The following is a 19948-nucleotide window of genomic DNA, read 5'->3' as shown; positions in this document are numbered from 1 at the left end:
TGCCAGGAATAATTTCTGAGTGCAGAGTCAGGAGTAAGCCCTGAGCACTGCCAGGCGTAATCTCCTGCAAAAAAAAAAAATTACTATTTCTTTACTTTGCCATAATTATGAATGGTTGCCACCACAGCTTTTGGTGCTATTTGAAAGTTTAGAGTGGTACTAAATGGTATGATCTGGTAGGCTATATTTTTTGGTAGAATTCTATTATAATTAATTCATATGGAAAAAATTTCAGCGTTTCATATCCTAAAAACACAATTTACCAAAACCTATTGAACCTATTGAAAAATTCTACTTGAAGATAGTGGGAGAAACCCTGTGTTCTCCCAAGTCACTGTAGTACATTTAGAGATAAATATAAGAGATCTCTGGCCATGTTGGATCTTTTTCGGGGGCTTGGGGCAAGAAAATTAGGGTAGCTATGGGCCTTAAGCACAGTGCTCAGGAGTAACCTCAGCAGGGTCTGGGAAAGCACAAGCAGTACTGGGTTTGAAGAGGGGTTCACTGCATGCAACATAAGTGCCTTAACCCCAGTACTATCTCTCTGGCTCCCGAAAACAGTTTTCAATTTTCTGCTAAATGTCACTGTAACACTGATTGCCTTTGAGACTATACATGACTTATTCTGAGATAACTAATAGCCCCAACTGAAAGAGAAAAGGCGGTGAAAAAGAAAATGGAGGGTGGAAGAAAATAGAGGGACAAGACAGAACTGAAAAGTGAAAAATGGTGGAGTAAGGAGGGTTAATAGGAAAAGAGGGATGGAGAAGAGAAAAGCACCAACAGGAATACATAGAAAAAGGAAAGTAAAAGGGAAGGAAGAAACTGAAAAACATTTTAGCTTAAAATAAGTCATAAAATATTTATGACAGGCATTGATGCTTTTCAAGTAAAGAATTAGGAAGTACCATGTAGAAGTTTTATTCTTAGAAATGAAAAACTATAAAACACATGTAGCATATGGATTGAGTAAACCAATCCAAGTCAACATCTTCGAAAACCGAGACTAACTTTTGTAATCTATTTAGATTTATGAGGTTCACTAACTTTAAAATATAATCTTGAGTGAATTCATTTTGCCAGTTATGTGCCTCTTCTTTGTTGACTACGGATAAATGAACATAAACTCTGCTTCTTTGTGGGCACATATTAAATCAGTTTCAGTTTTATGGACTGGGTCACAGCACATTGATATTAAGGGTGCACTCAGAGCTTTCTCCTCCCTGCAAAGGTATCAAATAAATATTCTTCAAACAAGACATATAAAGAAGGACTTATAGGGGTCAGAGAGGCAGAAGAGAAGGCAGGATGCTTGCCTTCCACAAAGCTGACCCGCACTCAATCCCTGGTACCCCATGTTGTCCCCCAGTGCCCTACCAGGGATGATCCCTGAGAGCAGAGCCAGAAGAAGGCCCTGAACACAGCTGGGTGTAGCCACAAAAAAAAAAAAAAAAAGAAGAAGAAGAAGAAAAGGAGAAGAAATTATAGCAATCTAACTCTCCTCTCACCCATACCACCTGTAATAAAATAAATCAAAATTCATTAGAGTTCTGGCTAATTTCATCTACCTTCTGGGTTCTGGGAAGACATCATTTTTATATAAGGCAGGCTTCAAGAAACTGATGAGAAACGCAAGTCCTCCCTGTTCAATCAGGGTGGTGATGTCCATGTATGGACCCAACAGAGCTGCATCCCTCTGGCAGCTCCGAGCCCTGCTCTCTGGCCCTCAAGATCTCGGGGCACCAATTAGGCAGTGTGTTCTGTCAACGCTTTCATGCTTTGCTCGTTCTGCCACAATAATGATACTAGCCCACTGGCTCTGAATTCCCCCAAGTATTACCTCTGAGATAGAAAAAGAGCCAAGAACATACAAGAAAGAGAACGTCAAAGATTTAGTTTACCCAACTCACATTTGAATCCATACTGAAACGGTTTCCTTTACAAATCATCTATTCCTTTTATTTACAGGCATGTTCTCATACACCCAAAGCATACATACTTTTCTTAAATAAAATGTAGCTGCTGTTGATATGACTTTATAAGATACAAATATGTAATGGTAATGAAATGTTTAAGCATTTTCAAATTGTGTGATCAGAAATTTACAGTAGTATTAAATGCATAAGACTGAACAGGTGGCAGCAATTTCCAATTCTAACTACCTAATATGAGAAAAATTCATCATTCAGAGGAAAATAACATAGAGATGAGATGAAACCTTAGTACTGACAGAAAATTATGAGCAAAGAAAAAAAATAGAACACTTAATAACTGTAGTTAAAGTCAATGAACTTAATATACTACTTTGGGAATAAAGGCCTAAGTAAGCTTCTTAGGATGTTGAGAAAACACATATCCTCTGAGATAATTTTTGGTTTTCCTTATTGCAAATCACTATTATTATGAGGCAGCCTTTAAGCAGTTGGTGAAGAAGTGCTGTTAAGATGGTGCAGTAGTAATTCTCTAATAACTCTGAATACTACTTAGGTAGGCAAAGAGAGAGACATTGACGGATAAGGCCATGTTTTGTTTTGTTTTTCTTTCTGGGAAATGTCTACTAGCTTAAGAAAAGAAGATCATGTTACAAAAAGTTAGCATAAAAGGACAACAATTGTGTCCTTTACAGTTTGACACTACATTAAGATATAAAAGCTGAGGGGGATAAAACAATTACAAAGGTAAAGTCAAGTATAACACACTACTGCCACCTAATGCTTAGTGAAATATTACCTAGAAGGAGTCAATAACACTTATTTTAGGCAGTTCACACTTTTTCAACATTTTTAGTTATTTTTTTTAATTCACATACAGAAAAATATAGTCCACGTGGAAGACTGGTAGAGCATGTGTATCTACCATTAGAATGCTATTTAGCTCATTACTTACAATTTAGACACAGTATTAGCCAAAAAGGGTTTAATGATGAATGAGAGAGGATCTATATTTGAGAGAACAAGTTTAGTAGGGAAAGGCAAACATATAAGCAATTATAATGCAATGAGAAGGATGAGTGATAAGAAAAGAGGACAGTAAGAAACAGAATTAGGGAAGATTTCTTAATAAAGGTGACAACTGACTGGGTTTTGAAGGATGAGCAGGAGTAGGCTCACAGGAATTATATAGGGTGGGAGGGGAAAGGCATTAAAGAAGAGAGAAACAAAATCAGAAAGAACCAAAATAGATATCAGCATTATTAATAGCAGAAATAGAGGCCACACTGAGAATAAATGAAAAATATCTTGATATAGGAAAGTAATGAGAGAAAAAGTAAAAAGCTGACTGGATTCAAATCACAAAAGTTTTTATGATCTGACTTTTTTTGTTTTGTTTTGGGGCTATACCTTGCAGTGCTCAGGACTTATTCCTGGCTCTGAACTTAGGATCACTCACAGATGTGCTTACGTGACCATAGGGGATGCTGGGGATCAAATCTGGGTTGACTGCATTCAAGGCAAGTGCCCTAACCCCTGTACTATCTCTCCAGCCCTATGATCTGGCATTTTCAATAAAAGTACTAGATTACATGCAAGACAGAGATATAATCATACATTTTTGTTTCAAAGTAAAAAAACATCTAACCTGGAAATAGTATAGAATGCCAGGTAGGGGCCTGCTAACAGGCTACTATCATACTCCTGAGGAACAAGGTAAAGGATGTCAAAGATGGAAGACAGGAAAAGGTAGACAAGGGCTAAAGCAGGAAACAGGATGCAAATTCCAAGTCACCAGTGAAACAAAGCTACATAATATAAAGAGAACAGTCCCTGTAAAAAAGTTTTTTCTTTTGAGTTATGAATGTGTATAATAATCAGATAAAAAGCAGGGAGGTAAATACATGATTTTGCATGCATGTGAGAAATCTAAAAACTTAGTAACGCAGCTGGTTTCAGATTTAGTGCACCTAATTTGGTGATAAAGTCAAAGATAATATGCTGAATGACAGAAATATTTCTATCAGATCAGCTAGGAGTGGAAAGATACTAGGAAAGAAAATAGATTGTTGAATAGTGTCTACAGAAGTCCAGGCAGAAAAGAGTTTCACAGAAGATAAAAGATCTACCATAGCAAATGTCATAGAAAAATCCACTGGATTTGGCAAATATACCCTAACCAAATTGTCTACCATAAAGGCAGGCGGAGGGTTGAGGGGCGGGGAGCAGGGGATATACTGGGGACATTGGTGGTGGAGAATGTGCACTGGTAGAAAGATGGGTGTTCAATTATTGTATGACCAAAACTCAAATATGTAAGTTTTGTAACTGGCTCTCAGGGTGATTGAATAAAAAAAAGAAAAGAAAAGGATGACAGTAACAATAAAATGTGACTAAAACAAACAAGCAAACAAAAGTACCCTAGCCATGTTAGCTAGCACCATTTAGAAGGATGGTAGGGGAATAAAAAGGATTTAAAAGCAAATGGATGGTAGTCACGCAATGTTTGGTGAGAAAGAAGAGTGTAGTGAAAACAGAGAATAAAACAAAGTCAAGCGGGAATGCTGAAAGACATTTCATTGGACACGTGGGGAAAGCTAATGGAAAGAGAGAAGAGAAAACCAGAAGAGTACTAATCAAAACATATAAAAATTTGAGTTATTATGCTTGCTTTGTTAGTGATTCTAGAAAAGTTACACAAGTTTAGAAAATTTCTTCTATAGAAAAAAAAAAGTACTTGTGAAATGATAAGCTACACAAAGAGTAAGGACCTCTGCCTATCTATCATCAGTAACACCAGTGCCCAGTGTGTGGCACATACAAGACATTCAATACATACGAAGTTGATGACTATACTTTCTGTCCACATACTTCAGTGTTTTATAGAACTCATTGTTATGAGCACCTATATTTTGAATATAATAAAAATGCTTTAATGATTAGGTAGCCAACTGAGGATCATACAACTCCTCTAATCTCATTTAGTAGCTCATTATCAAATTTCACGTTTGCAAATTCAACTACTTGTTAAAATGTATTTGTAACCCCCAAATCAACACTTGCAAGCTTTCCTAGCCATTCACAGAGAAGTTAAGAGTATGAATACTTCAAGTCACACTACATGAACATTTCCAACTGAGGTTAACTCTCAGAAAGGGTCTATATGTTTCTACTCTCATATTGAAAGGGTCTTTTCCACAGTTTATAGTGTCATATTTAGATTTTGCTTGTTTGGGGGCCACACCTGGTAAGAATCAAGGGTTATTCTTGGCTTTACACTCAGGAATTGCTCCTGGCGGTGCTCAGTATTGGATGCTGGGGATCAAATGCAAGTTGCCCTCATGCAAAGCACACACCCTACCCACTGTACTATCACTCAGGACTCTACTTTTTATTGTGATTTTTTTTTTAAATGGCCCTAAAGCCGAGAAAACTAAGTGCTGTCTAATGTTTGTAAAGACAAGAGAGCAGTGATGTGCTTTATGGTGGCTTGCCTTACATTCAGGTGGAATGTAAGTTTCAGATAAGCTTTTCCCTCCACTCATGACTTACAATGTTGTCAGGGTTAAGTTCAGTGTTAATAGATCATCAATATATATATCATAGTAATTTTAAATAGAAATATGTGTAAAACAAGCGTATGAATTTAGCATTCAATGAAAATGTTATGAGCAGTGGGTGACTCATAGGAACTTAACCATATAATTGTCCTAGGAGCAATGATTCACTATTTCCTAAGTTAGCACTTGTTGTAATTTTAACAAAATATAAATAAATATATATAATTAATAATCAATTTACACGGCCTTTCCTGTAGAGAGCTTTATCTCCAACGACACCCTATGAAGCCCTTGGCTAAATTAATCTGCTATCGAGAACTACATGTCTCTTCCAGTCATACTTTAAATATGATTCTGACTTGCCCTGTCAATGTGAAGCTTAATTTGTCATGAAAGCACATTTTAACGAAAATAATATATTTTATTCAATATTAAGTTAGCTTGGTTTATAGTTTTTAGGGGCTGGAGAGGTAGTACTGGGGTTATGTATGGGGCGTGCCTTGCATGTTATTGACCCTAGTACGATCTCTGGGTCCCCAGCACCTGATGGTTCTTCTTGCACTGCTGGGAGTAGGACATAAGTACTACATTCAGGGAGTAGACCATGAACACCACCAGATATAGCTCAACCATGACCTAAACATCTAAGTATGTAGATTCCACTGTATTCTATGTCTAAGCCTAATAATATTAAGGATATATGGTATGTAGGTTCCACTGTATTCTATGTCTGAGCCTAATAATATTACAGATATTTGGAATGGGCCAAATTAATATTGCATTAATATTATTACTTTTTTACAACCTTAGCAAAAGAGAAACTTACCAAAACAATCTAAAAGTCTCAGAATTTTTAGTCACCTTAGTTGTAGTTTACTTAACTTGGAAACAATACCATTCTTCAGTGATAACTGAACTTACATGGTAAGACATACAATCACTAGAACTTAAGGGAATTCTAGAAGCAGTCAAGTCACTGTAAGTATTCTAAAATCTATTTAAGTTAAGATCATGGCACCAACAAAACATGATTAATTTTTTTACTTCCTTATGTTATTATGCAACAGTAAGTTATTCCACTTAAATGCCGTATTACTTGAAGCTCATTTCAACACTTGCAAAAGCCCAACACAAAGATTATAGAAATACTTGTCAAAGTATTTTACAATAATAAAATAGTAGGATAGTAAGGATGAATTGTGAAGAAATCAAGTCCAAATGAAGATACACTAAAGTGGTTAACTGATTCTTTTTAAAAAAATAATAGCCTTAGGGGCTGGAGCGAGAGCACAGTGGATAGGGCATTTGCCTTGCACGTGGCCGACCCAGGTTCGATTCCCAGCATCCCGTATGGTCCCCTGAGCACCACCAGGAATAATTCTAGAGTGCAGAGCCAGGAGTAAGACCTGTGCATCGCCAGGTGTGACCCAAAAGTATACATTAAAAAAGTCATAATTTTTAATGACTTAATTCATCCTAAGAAGATGTGTACTCATGAACTGAAATTTATATGCTTATATTTCCTATTTTGCTTTTCTTTATCACATTCATTTATTCCTCATGGTCTCAACACTCTCTTTTGCAACATTACTGAAAATTCTTAAAAATATGTCTTTACAATATTCAAAATGTGCAGCAAAAATGTTCCATAATCTTGCTTAATTATTAAAAATGAAATGTAGCAGCTGGTAGCTTTGGAAGACAGGCATAGACCAAATATTGGTTCAAAGACTACCGGAGATCAACTCATTGCACATGGTGTGGTTTTATTTTGTCATCAGTTCATGTGGATCAAGAACTAACATCATCACTTAACCCATAAGTTAAGTGAATTCACAGAAGGGTGAATAATACTGCAATCCATACAAAATAAAAGCAGTTAACTTCCTTCTTAACCGTTCTATTCTATTTCAGCAAAAATTCAGTGCAATTCTACCAACATGTGTTGAGTCTACTATATAAAGTAATCGAGGTTGGCAGTAGTAGGACAGAAAAACAGAAAGATCATCTGCATTCAAAGACTTTACTTCCAGCTGAGATCATTCATAGTCATAAGTTATTAGATGTACAGTCAGATGTATAGTCAGTTATACGGTATCAACAGAATACACACAGGGACTGGTTTCTGACTAGCCCTAAGAGAAAAACATATGAAGGAGTTACTGAGTTTTACCTCAAAGGAAAGTAGACTTCCTTCACTGAAAGAAAATGACTTCCTTTTTCCAATGGTGGGGGTAAGTTATTCAAACTAACTTTCACCTTGCTAATCTATACATAATCATTTATACTCAAAAGAGACTGTCTGTATGCTCAAATAAGTATAAGGTGGTACTTCATACGGATTCATTTTTTTAAATTGAATCCCCATGAGATAGTTACAAAATTATTCATGGTTGCATTTCAGTTATACAATGTTCCAACACCATTCCTTTCATCAGTGTACATTTCCCACCACCAATGTCCCCAGTTTCCCTCTGGTCACCCCAACCACCTTATCCGCCTGCCCCCTCCCACCCCTGCCCAGCCTGCCCAGGCACTTCCCTTGCCCCTCACTCTCTCACTCTCTTTCTCTTTCCTTTTGGGCATTATGGTTTGAAATGCAGGCATCCCTTTACCTACTTTCAGCACTTAGTTCTTGTCCAGAGTGATCTTTTTCCAGCTCTCACTGTCACAGTACAATCCTACTTAGAAGAGCATGTTGCACACTTCCATCGCAAATTAAACGGATTCTCTGTAAGATTATGGAACATTTTGCAAAAACAGCATATAGTTTTCTAGCACAGTAATTCTTTTCCTGCTGAGAGATATCTTATAATGTTATCATTATGTATAATGATAACATAATGACAACATTATGTACAATGATTTGGGGCCGGAGCGATAGGACAGTGGGTAGGGCGTTTGCCTTGCACGCGGCCGACCTGGGTTCGATCCCCGGCATCCCATATGGTACCCCAAGCACTGCCAGGAGCAATTCCTGAGTGCAAAAAAGCCAGGAGTAACCCCTGAGCATCGCTGGGTGTGACCCAAAAAGCAAAAACAAAACAAAACAAAACATTATGTACAATGATAAAATCATAATGTTATCAATATGTATATGGGAATAATACCTAATCATTCTTGACCTACACCTTTTCAAAGCAATAGATTATAATTCGATTTAAATTATTTTTAAAAGATTGATAAAAAGAACAATTCATAGTCCCTATCAACAAATTGGTGCCGAGAAATGTTAATTCAGTTACGTTCATTTTTACATAGAAAATTATTGTACAGAAACTTAATAATATGTACAAGAAACTGTTCTTACAGATAATCCTCTGTGTGTGTGTGTGTGTGTGTGTGTGTGTGTGTGTGTGTGTTTAGAAAAGCATTCTAAGTATTTCAATTAGTCAATGCGGTTTTTTAGAATCAGGTCCTTGAATAAGCAAATTACAAAAATTGAAATAAGGAAACAATATTTATTAAATCAGCATGTATTGTGTAGTTAGCAGCCTACGATTTAGCAATATTTTATCCCAACAACTAATTATGTAGGAGGTGCTAAATTTAAAGTGTTCCAAATTTGGAAGAGTAGACTAATAAATGTGCTCTTCTATAAAATTAGACACAGAGTGGTATTTGTAAAATATTGATTTATTTTCAGCTGTTTTTTTTTTCATATTGTTGAAAATCAGACTGAGAAATATGGTAATTCAAAGTAGAAAGCAAGAGTATGAACTTTTAAAAGACCTCTGATAAACATGATGGTATGGCTTTCCCTTATAACTTGCTCCTCCTTATTTCTGTTGAAACTCTAAACTTGTCAACCAACTCCTCCCCCAAAATAAGAAAAATTATTTTTTCTTAAATAATTTCTTAAATAAAAACACTGCACACCATAAGCCACATATTAAGTAGATTCCTGCAAAATGAAAAAGTAGTAATTATATCTAACCTTCCGTGATACTCCATAAAATACACATCAATAGGGAATTCAGGAAAAGCAAAACTAAGCAAAATCACTGTAAACCTTCTGTAAAGCAATTCTACGTAGCCTGAATTCAGTAATGGGGGAAGAGTCTGGAGTCGGAGGGCATGTGATCAACCCTAGACTTTACTTCTGAGTGTTTCAGAGTAAATATACTTCACTATATACTTTACTATAACCAAGTCTTGGTTTTCCCATCTGCAAACATGAGGATAGTATTACCTGCCTTATTGGGCTGCTGAAATAAAACCAGGCAAGAACATTTGTATGCTGTAAAGAACTAATTATAGAACATAATACATGCTACTAATTATATACTCGGGACTGGAGCGATAGCACAGCAGGTAGGGTGTTTGCCTAACATGCAGCCGACCCGAGTTCGATTCCTCCGTCCCTCTCAGAGAACCAGGCAAGCTACCGAGAGTATCTTGCCCACATGGCAGAGCCTAGCAAGCTCCCCGTGGTGTATTCGATATGCCAAAAACAGTAACAAGTCTCACAATGGAGACGTTACTGGTGCCCGCTCGAGCAAATCGATGAGCAACAGGACGACAGTACTACAGTGCAACTATATACTCACTATTACATACTTCCTTGCCTTCCTAAACTGAATACACTGGATATAACTTAATTCATGGCAATACTTTTGAATAAAAATTATCGTGCTAAATTGGAAGATTGTATGAAAAGTAAGTGCAGGGTGTCCCAGGGAAATGCTAAAAAATGTGGGACACCTAGCAGTGTGAGTAATGGACAAACACAGGAAGAGTAGGTCTTTATTTCTTCCACTAGAGTTATCAATAGTGACCTTAATATGGAGTTTGGGTGAAATGATGGAAGCAAAGTCAAAATGGGGTAGAATGAAAAGAAAATGGGGCAAGAGAGAGCAGCAGAGAGGGTAGGGCACCGCAGAGCAGGTAGCGCACTTGCCTGGCATCTGACCAACCTGGAGTCAATCCCGAGCACCCATACGGTTCTCTGAGTTTGCCAGGAGTGCAGGAGTGATGTGGGGGGGTGGGGGGTGAGAGTGAGTGAGGGAAGGGAGGAGAGAGTGAGAGAGAGAGAGGAGGGGGAAGGAGAGAGACAGAGACAGAGAGACTGGGCATAAAATACATGCTAAATCCTGAATTCCATCTCTGATCTTGTGTTACACCCTCAATCCAGAACTACCAGGTGTTGTTGCTCTGGTGACACCCATACCACCTGGAGTAGCCCTGTTCTTCCATCCCATTATATTTCTGTACTAGTCCCAATAATAACAAGACAGGGGGATGAAGAGATAATGAGGGATTAAAGCACTTGGCTGACATGCACCTGATGCTGGTTTGACCCCCTGCACCATGCAAGATCCCCAGTGCCATTGTCAGGAGTGATCTCTGAGCACTGAGCCAGGTATAGCCCCTGAGCACTGTGGGTTGTGGCCCTAAAAATTCAGAAGTTAATTAACTCAATAATAAAGAACTTAACAGGAAATGAAATGAAATTTTGTTATATTTACCTAAAACATTATGAAGACAGACTAAAGAAATAAGGAAATGGAATAAAATGAAAAAAGGTTACAGATTTAATTAAATCATTTTCAAGAATGACAGCAAATATAAATAGATTAGGGTTGTATACTTTTAAAATACGCATTAAAATAAATTTATTATTTATCATCAGTTCATGCTTGATTTGTACATATGTTTTATATACCTACATATCTAAGGTCACTTAAAAATTTCTCAGGTGAAAAGGTCATGAGTGGAAAAAATTTAAGATTGATACCTACTGAGTGTACTTCTCCAGTCTCATCTCTCAATTAATAAACACAGTAACTAGACAGTACAGCAGTCAGGACTTTTGTCTTGCATCCTGCATGCATGAAGTTGACCTGTGTTCAAACATCGGCATTCCATTTGGTATCCTGAACCTCACAAAGAGTGATTTCTGAGTATCGAGGCAAGAGTAAGTAAGCCCTGAGCACTGCCGAGTGTAGCTTCCATCAAAAAACAAAATAAACAAACAAAAAAAATGAATGGAGGAACTGTGATGATACAGTAATAGGAAATTTTGCAATAAAATATACTTGATTATTTTTTCTTTTTAATTAATTTTTAGTGTGGTACAAGCGATTGAACCTAGGTCTCATGCAGGCAAGACATGCATAGTATCAATGAAGCCACATCACCAGACCTTGATTTTTATTATAAGTTGGTACATATTTTTTATTTAAAATTTTTCATTGCAATATCAGAGCTTACAATATTACTGAAGTTGAGATTTTACAGTTACAGATCTACAAAATCAATCCTCAACCATTGATTTTTTTCCTGAAAAAATTATTAAAAATACAGAGACAGGAGGGGTTGGAGAGATAGTACAGCCATATAGGCAACTGCCACGCATGTAGCCTGAAGGTTTGATCCTCAACAATGCATGTGGTCTCCCAAGCCCCACCAGGAATGATCCATGAGCACAGAGCTGAGAGTAAGCCACCAGCAAAGCTGGCTATGGGCCCACATCCAAAAATAAAATTCAGAAACAGGAGGCATTTGATTATCTTTAATTCAACTTATTACCTAGACCAGGAATATAATACCTTCCGACAATGAGACATCTATTTTTCTCATAGATCTCCCTGATTCAAAACTAGAGAAACTAAAGCTAAATAAAGAACATATAGTCCTTTATTCTTTTTGCAGAGTTAACTGGAGATCACTATAAAATTAGTGATAACTGTTTAAAATAAAAAACAGGTTGTAAAGAAATAACAGCTCAGGAAGATACTATATAAATTAAACATTGCAGTTCATTTTAAAGTAGAATGCCAGTATTTTTGTGAAAAATCAAGTGGAGAAAAATCAGCATTACTCAATAGAAATTGAATGTGAACTATAAATACAAGCTTCACATGCAATGTTAAACTATTAAAAGATTCAAAGTATGTTTATTATATGTGTAAATACATGCACACAGAAGAAAGTAATCTGTCAAGTCCTGAGTTAGTGGTAGAATCAACATTCAAACTAATCAGCATGAGCCAGATCTTCCACTTCAGTCATTTCACCTTAAGCACCATCTTATCCCACCACACCAAAAAATTAACAGTATCACTAAAACTTTCAACTAATCGAATTAGTGCCTGGCTTCCTGCTTTGGTATCATGTATTCATTTCATGTTCATATACATTTCTGGTCACATATGAAAACTGATTCTTTCCCCTTCTTTTCCACTGATTGAAATATGGATGAAAAGACTTACCATCAATATGAGTTTTTGATATTTTTGTTTTAGGTCTGAAACACTGGCAGATGGGTCTGCCCCCAGAACGCTGTACCAATCCTTTTTGGGTATCTGTTCAAATGCCATTATCCATTGAAAAAAATGTGGGCCTTCTTCGATCAGCTGAATGGAAGTATTGATGACAATTCATTACAGCCTGTGTGCATCTGGGAAAAAACCACGCAATGTCTTTCTAAATAGTCTAAGTATTTGAGTTAATCATGATTCTAATGAAGCACGTATATTCACTTAAAACGCCGCATGATTTGCACATACAATAATTATAAAAAAAATGTATCAGATGGCTCAGCGTAGCTCTTATACCTTACAGCATACACAACAGCATCAAATAAGCAAAACACTGGATCATAAACCCGAGTACTTTATGAAAACATCCTGCCAATTACCCAAGAAGGCATTCTGCTAATTTTAAGGAGAAAGAAGAGCACATGAAGTACCCATGACACTATGGGAGCTGATATGGTTTGTTAAAAATGAATTCATTTTAAAAGATAAAAGAAAACAACGCAGCATTAAAATGAGTCGGGGGGGGGGGAGCATTCCCTCTTAACTTTCCTAGTCGGCTTCTTCCAGATTCTGGAAGGGAGCGAGAGGGCTCCCCGAAGCCCCCAAAGTCAGCCCACAGCCCGGCAAGAGCTCCCCAGAGCCTTACATCAAATCATTAAAACCCGGCCCGCTCAAGAATGGGAATCAGGGGCCCCACGAGCTGGGCTCACGGTGCCCTCCACGGCCCAGCCTGCGGCCGGGTACCCTCCTGCCATCTGCACGCGACAGAAACTTACCAAACTAGCTAGACCCCCTCCCTGGGCGCAGCCCGCCTGCGGGGTGGGCCAGGAGGACCTGCCGGCGGCCGCTTCTTCCGCCGGAAGTTATCGCTCCGGCTTCACCGGGTTTCTAGCCGAGCCGGAGTGGCGGAGACACCCAGAGGAAGCACAGCCCCGCCTTCCTCCACGCGGTCGCCATGGTAACCAGGCGCCGCGACCCGAGAGGTTTTTTTCTTCTTCTTTTCTTTCTTTTCTTTTCTTTTTTTTTTTTTTTTTTGGCTGTAAGTACTCAAACAGAGGACGGGGTTTGGGGAAAGCGTTCTTCCTCTCATCTTAACCCCTTGGGGTCGGGACTCCACGAAGATTTCTCCTCTTCTCTAGTTAGCACCTCGATTGCCCGGGTTGCCTCCTCCTCCTTCAGCGGAGCTTGCAGCGCTCCCCTGACCCGGCCTTGCTCCCCGTCCTTTTGTGTTTGGTGACCGTCCTTGAGGAGGGGGGTGGGATGTGTGGGGATGAGAGGTAGGATGGCGGGGCAGAACGTGGCGGGTGTTCGGGTGCGGGGCGTGACCTGGACCCTTTCTCTGTTTAGAATCCTTCGAATGTTCTGCTTGGAAAAAAATAGAAGCAAACCTATGCCGAGTCCCAGGTCTTTCTTTTATCCTTTCAGCTGTAGCAATTCTAATAGATTCACAAAGTTGTTTTTCTTGAGGAGTTATCGGCCCGTCTGCACAGGTTATCAAGGTCCCTTTCCATTTACGAGCTCGCTGTACCTGGCACTTCAGCGTGTGGCAGGCAAGGCACCAGGAAGGTCGGCTATGAGTCCCAGTTTGCAGATGAGGAAACAAGCCAGGGTCGAGGCCAAAGAGCTTAGTAGGACCGTCGGACTCAGCGAGTTTTCCTATTTCCAGGGCAGCTACACGATCTTTCCAGTTAACAGGGAAAGGCAGAGTGATCGCTCAGCTCTAGGGTACTGGAGTCCCAGCTGATCTTTTCTCTCTTCCTTGCCTCTTCCTTACATTCTTTAGTTCTCTTTTTTGTGTCTCCTTTCTGAGCTGATTACTTGTCACTCGCCTTACTTCCTTACATTGTACCTGGCTGTGATAACAGCGTCTTGCTTTTTTTTTTTTTTTTTGGTCTTTTTGATTTTTGAAGCATGATCAGTAAATTTCACTTGCAGTGGTTAAGGTAGATACAGTTGAGATTTACTTTTCTTTTTAAAATTTTTTTAAATTCTCGTTTAAATAATATTATTGAGAATCAGTAAAGGTAAACCCTATCACAATAAACTATAAATCTAGTCAATTATTAATGATGGTATGAACCATAAAGAATTACTACGTTTCTGGAAAAAATTTTAATTGAAAACTGTAAGTGTAGCTTTAGGTTCTTCATAGTATTTTGTCAATGTTTTTTCAAAGGACACAAAGAGCAGTATTTTAGTAATCCCAGGATGCACTTCTAAACTTTTTTTTCTCTGTATTCCAAATGCAACAGATTAAATGTTGTCCTGAACTATACTATAGAATACTCCACACATATAACATCTTTATCCCTCAGACTTGTCCTTTTCACTGCTTCCTTCCTTGTACAGAGAGAATTCTTAGGTACTATGTTTTTACAGCAATAACTAATAGCAAAGGCACTTTATTTTAATTTACAATTCCAATAGGGGTGATATGTTTTTTTTTATTCTGAAAAATCTAATGACAGTACCTCACTTTTCTCATTTAGCTTTATTATATTTGTATTTTTCATTTTGCTTTGGAAATGAAGAGCTAATACCTGCATTCATAGCAAATCTCATTATTCTCATTATTTCTTTGGTCTCCATACTTAACGTATATATTAGTTTGCAGCTTTGTCTCTAATAATGTCACTGCTCCACCAAAATCAATAATTTATTTATGTCATCAAGGACTTATTTACATTTTTCTTCTTGACTTTAAAATGTCTTTTTTGTTTGTTGGCTTGTCTGATTTATAATCCAAACAAAATCTGCATATTGCTTTTGACTGCTCTGTTTTAAATATCTTTGAAATTATAGTAATGGCCCTTCTCAGTACCACCTTGATTTCTTTTTCTTTTCCTGACAAAATTTGATTAGTTGTTTCGCAATCTGAATTTGCTCATTCATTGTCCTTTATTTTTCATTTACTTCAAGCAGTGCTGTCCAATAGATATATCATGTAAACCACAAATGTAAGGCACTTAAGAACTTCTTAATTCTTCAGTAATCACATTACAAAAATAAGAAACTAGTGAAATTAATTTTAATAATATATTTTATCTAACCAAATACAATATCCAGAATGCCATTTAAAATATAATCAATATAAATATTATTGAGATATTTTACATTCTTTTTTTATAATATGTTCAGAGCCAGATAGAGAATGCTCTCCTTGCACTTGGCTGACCCCAGGTTTGATCCTCTGCAACACATATGACCCTCCAAGCCTCACCTGGAGTGATCCCTGAGCACAGAGCCAGGAGTAAACCCTAAACACAGCCAAGTATGGACCCAAAATAAAAGCTAACAACAAAAAAAACCAAAACAATAACCATATCTACCAAATAATTCTATATTAAACAAGTTTAGAGCATAAAGTCCTTACCCTTTAAGTGTATTCAGTTACCTCCCCACTCTGATCTGTAGTTTGCTGGTAACCTATAACAATTATGCACTAAACATTAAAATACTTGGATCTTAGTATTTCACTCATAAATTTGTTCAAATGCTTTCACTTGTATATGTCAAGCTGTTTTTGCTTTAGGATCCATCTCTTCTATTACAGCTTTTGTGATATTCAGTCTAATTTCTGTAGAAGTTTGTTCCTGAACTGGAGAAATTTAATCAACTTAGAAATTTAGAAATACAGTGGGTAGGGTGCTTGTCTTCCGTGCAACTGAACAGAGTTGGATCCTGGGCACCCCATCTGAACCCCTGAGCCTTCCCAGAAGTCATCCCTCAGCCCAGAGCCAGGAGTAAGCCCTGAGAACATCTAGGTGTGGCCGTGGCCCCCAAACAGAATTACTTTCTTCTTTTAACTTTCACAAAAAAAAAAAAAAACCCAAAGAACAAGTATGTACTCATTTGCACTCCTAGTATCCTCTAGACCCGTGATATATGCTCTGTATCTGTGCTTTCATTCTGTATTTTTTATATGCTCCCTGTGGATAGAAACACTTTTGCAATCAGCAGCAGAACTCATCCACACAATTGAGCTGGTGCGGGCCAAAGTTGAAAGGGAGGAGTGTAAGGTCCTTAGCTGAGGGAGTAGGGTACAATAGTGATGGGATAGTTTTGGAATTATGTGCATGAGAAACCAGCATTAACAGTATTGTAAATCACATAATGTCATTAAAAAAACACTTATCAGAAAAGTCCCAGCTAATTGCAGTGTCTGATACAAATATACAAATTTTTTTGTCATATACAAATGTATATGTATCAATAATACATTTGGTTTTTGTATGTAAGAAGTAATTTGTCCATATTTTGTAAAACTGATACGGCATAAGTATAAACTAAATATAGGGAGTAAGAGCATGAACTCTGGAATCAAATTGCATAAATTTGTTTTTCTCTTGTTTTGTTTTACAGAGGTTAGGTTTGGGATCACTCCCTGCAGTGCCCTGTGCTTGGATGTGACTCCTGACAGTGCCTTTATTTACGGTTCTGATTATCAAGCTCTGATTGGCTTAATGCAAGGCAAGTGTCTTATCTCACATACCAACTCTCCCTTCTGAACACTACATAAGTTTGAGTCAAACTTTTATTTGGCTCTGCCTTTTATTAGCCATATTAACTTCTTTAAATTCATTAATCTTGTGCTTTGGTTTCTTCCTTTGTAATATAAGAGAAATAAGATCTAACTCGTAAGTTTGTTGTGAGGATTAAATGTGATAATAGTACTTAAAAGTACTATTATGTAAAGGATAGCTGCTGTCAACTGTTATAGTTATTGTTCAGTTGATCAGTTTTTGTTATGTTTAAACACAATAAAGAATTCATAGCAGTATTTGCAAATTATAAAAATTAAACCTACAAACTATTTTGAATTGAAAAAATGAAACCAAACTCAAATATTTGTTGAACTATAGTTTTCTAAATTAAAATATTCTCAATTCCTGTTTCATCAATATTAATATAAGCTCATGTTATTATAATTACAAATTAAATACCATGACTATAGTTAGATTAGATATAAAATTAGCGTGGGTTTAAGATCCTGAGCTGTGATGATAGCAAAAAAGAAAATCTTATTTAATTTATCACTTCAGTGCTTGCTTATCCATGAACTAACTGGACTTCAACAAATTACTAATATTAGTAATTGTTCTTGGGCTGGATCGATAGCACAAGGGGTAGGGCGTTTGCCTTGCACGTGGCCACCTCGGGTTTGATTCTTCTGCCCCTCTCGGAGAGCCTGGCAAGCTACTGAGAGTTTCTCTCCCCCACAGCAAAGCCTGGCAAGTTCCCCGTGGTATATTTGATATGCCAAAAACAGTAACAACAAGTCTCACAATGGAGACATTACTGGAGCCCGCTCGAGCAAATCGATGAGCAATGGGATGACAGTGATACAGTGATATACTAATACTTCCACTAATAATTTGTTTTTGTAGGGTATTTGTTTTACTTTTTTTTTCTCTTTTTGCTTTTTGGGCCATACTTGGTTTCAGGTCTTATTCCTGCCTCTGCACTCAAGGATTACTCCTCCCAGGCTCTATGGGCCATATCAAATGTGGGGATCAAACCCAGGTTAATTGCATGCGATGCAAGTGTCTTTCCCACTATACTGTCACTCCAGTCCTGTTTACTTGGATCTTCCTACTGGGTTTATCCTCAACCGTTCTTTAATTTTCTTGGTCGTAGCTATCTTCTAGGGTTTCCAGATTTTCCTATTAGTGAACTAGGAAATTTTTGTTTATAAGTACTACCTATGTAAGAATTTATAATAACCTTAATACTATGGTTTAGTTCTGAAGTGAGAGTATTGCTACTCAATCAATTTTGAATCTACTGGGAAGATAGAAAAAGCACTAAGGATTAGTAGTGGTGAGATTTAAAACAATGAAGAAGTATTTACATATCTTTTGTGCATTTTATTCATCAATAGACAAATATTTGTTGAATATGCATTTTGTGTTCTATCCTCTGGTAAAAAAAGAACATAGCTATATTCCTTATAAAAACTTCGAATTCACTTGGATAGACAATGAAGCAAGCAGATGAAATGACTGGAAGTACCTCGCTAAAGGAAATATAGGCAACATGACAGTTAGTATCTTTTAGTTTTTTGAATAGATAAGGCAGATCACTTGACTGAAATTATTGAATCAAAATGAGGCTACATACAGGAAGATGTTTGAAAGTGTTACCTCTGAATAATGCTTGATAAGAGGAAAAAATGAATAGCTAAATTTATAGGAAATTCTTTTCTTACTATTTTTTGACACCAAAAAGTTGTAGATATTGTAGAGTCAGTTCCAGTGAACAATTCTAATTCTACTTTATATTTTGATATGGTTATTTAGCATGAATTTTGCCCTTTTTTGGTTGTCTTCACTTGATCTATTCTCTACTATCTATAGCATAATTATCAGGAACTTTCATTTAGTTTGTCTAAGGAGAACAAAGAGGTGAAATATGTACCAATGGGTACCACACCTGTTGCTGTGTTTTTCTTACTTGTTTAACTTTACCTGCTATTTTAAACATTTTTTATGGTTCTTAAAGATAGTTATCTTACCTGAAAATTTGTTTCTGTCTTCTAGTTTCATCACTGTGGACATAGTAATCACCCCATGAGCCCACTAATCTTACCTTAGTAATTATAGTAAGTATCAACTTATTTTTACCATTCCTCCTATACTCTTTTCCTCTTGTTCTTATGACTTCTTTGGCTTCACCGTGCACTTTCTAATCACCCCAAATTTGAAAATTTGTTATAAGTTTTTCCACCCATTTAAGAATTGGCACATATATACTATTTTCCTTCATTTACTTTAGTTTTTTAAATCTGAATTTAAGTTTATTTTTGTTATGTAATTGACTTACACAAGAAAGGTTAATATGAATGATCAAAGGGTGTTAATTCATGGGTTAAAATGTGTTAAACAGTTGATATGAAGTCTGTTTAAGTCAATTAGAGAGTATAATGAAGATGTTTCCAGGGTGTTATGGAATCTTTGAAGTCAGTTTAGAATTCACTTGTGTATGTCAACCAAGATACCTGACTAAACAAGCATTGCATGAGGTCTTACAATCATGTATGTTTAAATTAAAATATTTTTACATATTTAAAAGAGGTTTGACATTAATAATAATTCCTGTATCTTTGTTATAGAAAATTAATTTGTGATTCTTTTCATTATTAGTGAAATGAAAATAAATCATTAGTTACACTGTATCGGTTTCTTTTTTGTAAAAT

At 36.9% G+C, this 19948-nt stretch overlaps 2 protein-coding genes across 3 annotated transcripts in view; one reads left to right on the top strand and one right to left on the bottom strand.

Moving 5' to 3' along the window:
• DNAJC24 (DnaJ heat shock protein family (Hsp40) member C24) overlaps positions 1 to 13629 on the bottom strand; it is a 42860-nt gene extending 29231 nt beyond the window's left edge. For both annotated transcript variants that reach the window (XR_008630724.1, XM_055142561.1), the window contains exons 1-2: positions 13530 to 13629; positions 12706 to 12893 (exon numbers count right to left, since the gene is read on the bottom strand). Coding sequence is in view for 1 of the 2 variants with exons in the window: in XM_055142561.1 (XP_054998536.1) it covers positions 12706 to 12813 (108 nt within the window). In the remaining variant the exon portion in view is untranslated. The remainder of the gene's footprint in view (positions 1 to 12705; positions 12894 to 13529) is intronic.
• Positions 13630 to 19324: 5695 nt separating this feature from the next.
• DCDC1 (doublecortin domain containing 1) overlaps positions 19325 to 19948 on the top strand; it is a 440548-nt gene continuing 439924 nt past the window's right edge. Inside the window, exon 1 of the mRNA XM_055142558.1 lies at positions 19325 to 19354. The gene's annotated coding sequence lies outside the window, so the exon portion shown is untranslated. The remainder of the gene's footprint in view (positions 19355 to 19948) is intronic.

The sequence above is a fragment of the Sorex araneus genome, chromosome 6 (genome assembly GCF_027595985.1).
Source record: "Sorex araneus isolate mSorAra2 chromosome 6, mSorAra2.pri, whole genome shotgun sequence".
In the NCBI taxonomy this organism is placed as follows: Eukaryota; Metazoa; Chordata; class Mammalia; order Eulipotyphla; family Soricidae; genus Sorex; species Sorex araneus.
The sequence above is the reverse complement of the archived record's forward strand: the minus strand, read 5'-3'. Positions and strand labels throughout refer to the sequence as shown.